The sequence below is a fragment of the Apodemus sylvaticus genome, chromosome 19, assembly GCF_947179515.1.
Source record: "Apodemus sylvaticus chromosome 19, mApoSyl1.1, whole genome shotgun sequence".
Taxonomy (NCBI): domain Eukaryota; kingdom Metazoa; phylum Chordata; class Mammalia; order Rodentia; family Muridae; genus Apodemus; species Apodemus sylvaticus.
In genome coordinates this window covers 33,652,934-33,659,983 of record NC_067490.1, presented here as the reverse complement: position 1 = coordinate 33,659,983, position 7,050 = coordinate 33,652,934, and the positions used below count along the sequence as shown (strand labels likewise).

The following is a 7,050-nucleotide window of genomic DNA, read 5'->3' as shown; positions in this document are numbered from 1 at the left end:
CCCTCCAAACCTATGCTTGTCCATAAACAGCTAAATCCTTTTTTCTATTCAGCCTTTCTGAGTCTCCAATCCCGCCCCCTGAATTTAAGATTAATTATGAATTTAGCCTATAATGAACGCAATTAAATGCCATGTTATGGTCTTAGGGTGAATGCTGCGGGGCATTGACTAGGTCACAAAGTAAGAACACATATCACACTTTCTGTGCCTCTTTCGATATTAGTTTCGTGCCTCTCTACCTTGCGTGCCCTGGTGCTGAACTGAGGTGAGATTACCGGACAGGGAACCCGATTAGCCAAAGGCTGTGTGTGCAAAATTACTTTCAATGAGAAGTTTTTAATGGAAAAGGTTTCCTTGTCAAGATGTGTAAGTGTTAGTAGAATTTGTTATTTCCATTTGCAACTATCTACACTCATCTATCTATCTATATATACACAGAGTCTTTAGAGTCACAGTGATAAGACACAGGAGGAGATATATTAAAAGACTTTATTCACAATAGAGAAATTTTACAAATATAATTTTTAAAAATTATGTGTCAATCTATTGTTTTCCATAACATCAGAGATTTATTATATAAAGTTGGAAATGGGAGAATGCACTTATGAACAAACTAAAAACAATCAATGTAAAAATAGATGGTACACATGATAGAGAAGTCACTGAGTTCTATAAATTGGCATACAACTTATATGTATATTAGAGTATATCAAAACAGGTTTTGTAAACACAAAATTGGGTGCTACTTTAACTGTTCATCTTTAAGGATGTGGATGACACATGTAAATCAAACTGCACAGTTTTGTTGAAAATGAATGAGTTGGTATCTATTTGGAGACTTCGGTTGTTTAAAATTAACACAAAGCATAATCAGTTACATTTCTATAAAATTAATCTCTTATCTTGTTTGAAGTTTTGGTGTTCTGAGATCTGGCATTAAACACATGTCCAAGTTTTAAAACTGAAAACAATGTCTGCCAGTGGCAGAGCAATCCGTGGTTCAGCTCCTTCCTTGCTTATACCGGAACATAAAAGCTACATTACAGTGTATTAGGTACCCAGGACCTGACTTTCAAATCCCACCTGCTGCAGAAATACTCACCAGCTGTGTATGCTCCTTCAAATTGAAATGCAAAGAAATTGAATTCAATAGCTAATCTACGGACAGTGAAAATTATGATCAAAATACAGATGACCACATTTTGGCAGTAAATTTTAATATTTTACCTCTGAGCTCTAGGGACAGAAGGATTAGTTATTCACTTGTTCTTCCTCATGGAGGGAAAGGTTTTACAGTCAAATCAAGTTGTAATGAATAGGTAAGGCCGACTGTTCTATTCAGTTTCATTAAAATGACGCCATGGGTTCATAACCTCCAGAGATTAAGTACATTACAGGCAGAAGTTTCTCTGGGACACAGAGTTGTGATAACATAGCCAGAATGATTTATTGAGAGATCTTTTTCATTTACTAATTTTACTGTTTTATTTTGATGTGTTCTGATGTACAATACTGGAAACAACCGGACCATTCAAGGAAGTGATCCTAAATAACATCTTTTGAAACCATCCCCAAAGCTGAAATAGGTAAAACTGTTGTCTAATCAGATTTAAGAAAATAAATGTCTCAAAAATTAGGTTGTACAATATGAAATTGTTAAAATTAGAAATTTTGAAAAAAGTAAATGCACAGGAATATATAAATATACTTTAGCCTAATCCATGGATTTATATTATTTATTTTTGTTGTTATTGACCACAGTAGGTTGAAATTGAGGCAGTTCTTTTTTAGAAGAATCATATAATCATTTTGATCTGCTGCAGATCAAATTATGAAGGAGTGGGTCCATCCCTATAAATCATTTGTAAGTTAAAATCTTTATGCTGAATGTAAGCACATGTAATACACTGTGTCCTTAGAGCTAATTAGATATTTTTTCCTCCTTTAGCTGAAGAGGAATACATCAATCAGAAAGGCTTTTTTCACTGGGTAAATCTCACGTTCACAAACTGAAGTTCGATGATGAGGTACACCTGGGAAGAGCCCTTTTCAGATCTGAACCAAGTACAATGCATCCTTTGCTTAAAGAGAACCAAGGAGGAAATGTACACCCATGAGCTAGGCATACGGAATTCTTGCTCTTTTTAGAGACCAGATTTTGGAATGGATTTATTTAAAAGGAAAACCTGGCACGTTAGAAGTTAAATCTTTTCTCTTTCAAAACTGTAATTGGGTAACCTGGCATTCTGCATAACTCAGAAGCTCCCCTTGCTGTGTCGCCAGTGATGGGAGAAATTAAGCAGTATGTGATACAGAGGTGACACTGGGCATTTAGAGCAAAAGCAGAGACCAAAATGAAAGTGAGGAAACATCAACATAATCACCCAATAAAAAGGTACTGCACTCGTGAAGAAATGAGGCCAGTGCCGCCAGCTCTTCTGGGACGACTTTCTCATCTGAATCACAATGAGAGTGGAGTACTTTAGAGGACTTTCTATCAAATAATGATAGACCTGCTAAGAGTCTGTCACAGTTGTAAGACCTGTCTCTGGTGGACAGACAAACCAGATTAACATGAACTTGAAAAGGAAAAAAAAAGCTTTTTTTTTTTAATACTTAATTTATTATTATGGCTTTTTGCAACATGGCAAAACATTACAGCTTGAAGCAGACAGCATCTCCTCATAGAGGAGGAAGAAGTTTTGCAGTCAAATCAAATCGTAATCAGGAGGTCACTGGTAGATGGTTCTATTATGAAAATGATGTCACGACTTCATGAATTTCAGAAACAATAGATTCCTTTAGAGAAAGAAAGAGACAGGCAGAATCTGTGGTTCTACTAGCTGAATGATGAAATGAGGAACTGAGGTCCGCTTAGGCTTCTGATACTAAACATAAAAGACTGCAAAACAATTTCAGAACTTAGGCGAATCATAGACTTTTGTCAATCAATATGAGTTCATCATATGTCGGATTACCAGAAAAGGAATGATTAAGGTATGCAGTGAGGGAACGAAGCAGAGTAAAATGGAGAACGTCTTTCATTTCTCTTTGACATCAACTTCCTTCTTCTGTTCACGGAGTATAGGGAAAGGATGAGCCTCCGTGTTGAAGATCCAATGTTCTAGCGGAAGAAGGTCATCATCGGAAAATATCAAGTACAAATACCTGTAGACAGGAGAAAAAGAGAGCATGAGGCACAAGAAAACATGCCACAGAGACACATGCATGTCTCTGAGCATCCTGTAGAGGGCCATGGACCGCAGCTGATTCTAACGCCCACAGACCTTAACATGGCGCTGCCGTTCATGCTTTGGGTGCTAGACTAGGAGAACCACACTGAGGAGACCCAGGCCATTGGCCTCAGCAATGACTACAATGCCTGCAGAGACTGTTCTGGTAATGTACCTAAATTGAAATGGCTCCTGCACACATTAGTCATGTTTGGTATACTATGAATCCTGAGAGGACATCTGTAGAGAAGATCTTCATGGGAGCCTCAGCCACACACTTGGAGAATACTTTTATTTACTTACTTCAGTGTCTCTGCCAGGAAGAAACTTTGCTGGACATCGTCATAACTCTCATGGGCGATGTAAACATCCCGCAAGCCTGAGTAGCCTCCGTTCACTCTGCAGTGACTTTCTAGGGCCTGAATTGCCAAGAAGAGACAGACGGGCAAGTCAGTGAAGCGATTATCAGTGATCTTTTCTTAGACTGTCAAATTCAGACGAGACAAGGTTTCAAAGGGAATGAGAGCTTGAAGGAGTTTTTAATAGAAAATTTAAAAACTATAAGTAGAAAGGCAAATAAAGTGAAAAAGGCACATGACTTATGGGGCTTTATGTTTTACCTCAAGAGAAACCCTTACATATGTGGTTTTGGAAAAGTCTGCATTCATTCCTAGCATTTACATTGTTGGTCCAGAGTAAAGTCTTGTAATTCAAAGAGCACAGGCTATGTCTAGACCACTGATTATTTTTTGCAAATAGTTTTCTTAAACTATAGCTAGACTACCTTTGCTTGTAAAGTGGCTGTGGCTGTTTGCACCATGTTAGATGTGAGTAGTTGAGGAAGAGGCTACATTTTCCTTGACAGAGCAAGCATGCTGACCTGTCTACAGGTGTCCTTCATGTCAACTGGTACTGCACACCATTGGTCATGAAAGTATGCTCTGTCCCCTTAAATATCTACTTTCATCACAGTATACCAACTATACTTTCCAGTTATATCTTATAGCTTTTCAGTTAAATCTTATGTTATTAAAAAAATATAGTTAACTATTAATGACACCAGTGATTAGAAATGAAGAAAACTGAGTCTGGAATCCATTGTAAAACCAGTTTTTTCTTTGCCTTAATATGGTAGAGAATGGGATGAATTGACTGATGGCTCCAGAGCTTAGAAAGAAATGGTCTGTAGCTGCATGAACATAATGAATATTGGAAAAGGAGATGGGTTGGGAGTGTGGGGATGAAAATATATGTAAAAATTTCCAAGTCCTGCTTTCCATTTGGTTATCTGTTAATGCACTGACTACTATTTGTACACTGTTTCCCCAGAAGTGTGCATTCATACTTTTCAGCCTGATGTACTGTTGACAAATAAAACCCTCATATATTTGAGTTGTATTAGTGTGCTGCTTCGTATACAGATTGTGAAATGACTACCACAATCGAGCTAATCAATATATCCACAGCTTCTCAAATTGGTATTTGTGTGTGTGTGTGTGTGTGTGTGTGTGTGTGTGTGTGTGGTGAGAATCCTTGAGATATAGTCACATATTGTAATTCACTATAGTCACCATGATATTATATAATGACTATATATAGTCACCATAATATATTATATAATATAGTAAGCCTCCAAAAAGCTTCCTCCCTCTTCTCTTCCCCTACTCTGTTCCTTCCTTCTCCAGGGTTTCTCTGTGTAGGCCTAGCTGTCCTACAACTCACTCTGTAGGCCGGGCTGGCCTTGAACCGGCCTCTGCCTCCTGAGTGCTGGGATTAAAAAAGGCGTGGACCACCACCATCCGGCATGCTTTCATCTTTTAGCATGTTCAAACCCTTTGACTAGTGTTCATGTCCCCTTTTCTTCCTCATCAGGTCCTGATAACTGCCACCCTGCTCTCTAGACCTGTTAAGAACTTCAACTATTCTAAATTCTACATGGAAGTGCTATCACACAGAGCCTTTCTGTGTATGGTATGTTCTGTCTAAGATAATGTATGAGTTTCGCTGCATATGTGCACCACATCTTTAGTTCTTCATCTACTGAGGATCATAGGATATGTCTATATGTTGGTTACTGTGAGTCACACCGTAAACAATGTGAGATTGCAGATATCCCTTAGGTTTTATGGCATGTCCTCTGATAATTGCCAAGAAATTGGATTGCATCATCTTATGATCACTCTATTTTTAATTTTAGAGGAACCTCCATACTATTTCTCATGATGGTCATACCAGCTTATATTGTCACCAACAATGTATAAGGTTCCCTTGTCTTCGCATCCTTGATACCACTAGTAAGCTCTTGATTTTTTTCTTATAACAGTCCTTGTCATAGATCTGAGGCAATCTCACCATAGTTTTGGTTTGTGTTCTCTATGATGAGAGATACTGGAGCCTTTTTCATATAGTTTTTGGCTATTTGTAGGTCTTCCTTGCAAAAAGGGGCCAATTGAGATTCTTTGCTCATTTTCTGAATGGGTTATCTTTCATCACTGAGTTGTATGAAGTCACCATTTTGGATATTAGTTCCTTATAAGATACAGTCACTGAATGTACATACACCAAGAAGATAGCCATAACACTACCAAGCAATGACATATTATGGGAATATCATTATATATGTGGTCAGAGAGAAAAGTCATCATGCAGTTACATGGTGGCAAGTGGTTTAAAATAATTTCTATGCCCTGTCACTTTAGCTTAGTTGATTGTTTCCTCTGCTATGTAGAACTGTTGAAGGCTGATGTTGCCCTGTGTGTTCTATTTTATTTTTGTTGCTGTTCTGGGAGTGTTAAATCCAATTAAAATCACTGCCAGGCCAATGTCAAAAAGATTTTTTTCCTTAAAGTTTTCTTTTAGGAGTTTTATTTATTTTAGATCTTAGATTAATTCTTTAATATGTCTTTATTTTGTATATGATATGTATTTTAAATTTTTACAGGCCACTTGCCTAGTTAATAAGCATATTCCAGCCAGGTTGTTTTTCATAACCATAGTCTAGGAATTCTACTAAGTACATGGCAAAATAAAAATTGTCATCTGAGACCTTGTCCTGATTCATAGAAAGCCTACATGTTTCATCTTCCCAGTCAATTTGACTAGGGTTAGAACCAATTAGGAAACAAACACATCCCTGGACATGCTTCTGACAGTGTTTCCAGAGAAGTTTGGCTGAGGAGAAACATTCTTGATGAATATGGGTGGGATCAATCCACTGGGTGGGATCCCAGACTGAAGGAAAAGGAGAACAGGAGAAAGGATGTATACCAACATTGCTTGCTCTCTGATTTCTGACTCTGTAGGCAGTGTGACCAGCTACCTTATGTTTCTGCTGCCTTGCCTTCCTCCACAAGACAGACTCTTCCTTCAAACTGAGAGCCCAAATAAATCCCCCTGTTCCACACTGTACTTGCTGATATTTTTTTTTTTTTTTTTTGGTCAGAGCAACCAGTTCTGTAACTAGTAGAGAAAAATGGTATTGAGAAGTAGGGGACAGTGTTATGTGTAGTAAACCTGATTATGTGGCTTGTTGGTGGGAGGGCTATAGCAGAATTTGGAGAGCTTGGATAGATAAGCATTGTAGTGCCATACGTAAAGGTTAAAGAGCCCTTGTGAGAAAAATATGAACAGAGGAGGCCCAACCCATGATGTTGTGGAAAGGACCGTGAGTATTCTGTATTGCGTTATATTCTGCAAAGAATCTGGCTGCCCTGTTCTTGTGTCCTGAAAGTTTGAGTAAGCCTAGAGCTCAAGAACAATGGACTGAATTGTGTTGTGGAGGAAATGTCACAATAGCATAGCACACAGGCTGAGGTGT

The 7,050-nt window shown here is 38.0% G+C and overlaps 1 protein-coding gene across 1 annotated transcript in view; it reads right to left on the bottom strand.

Annotated features, from left to right (window-relative positions):
• Positions 1–473: 473 nt before the first annotated feature.
• Positions 474–7,050, bottom strand: part of Man1a1 (mannosidase alpha class 1A member 1) — a 184,978-nt gene continuing 178,401 nt past the window's right edge. The window contains exons 12-13 of the mRNA XM_052164469.1: positions 3,537–3,652; positions 474–3,168 (exon numbers count right to left, since the gene is read on the bottom strand). Of these exons, the coding sequence (XP_052020429.1) occupies positions 3,042–3,168; positions 3,537–3,652 (243 nt within the window). The 3' untranslated portion in view covers positions 474–3,041. The remainder of the gene's footprint in view (positions 3,169–3,536; positions 3,653–7,050) is intronic.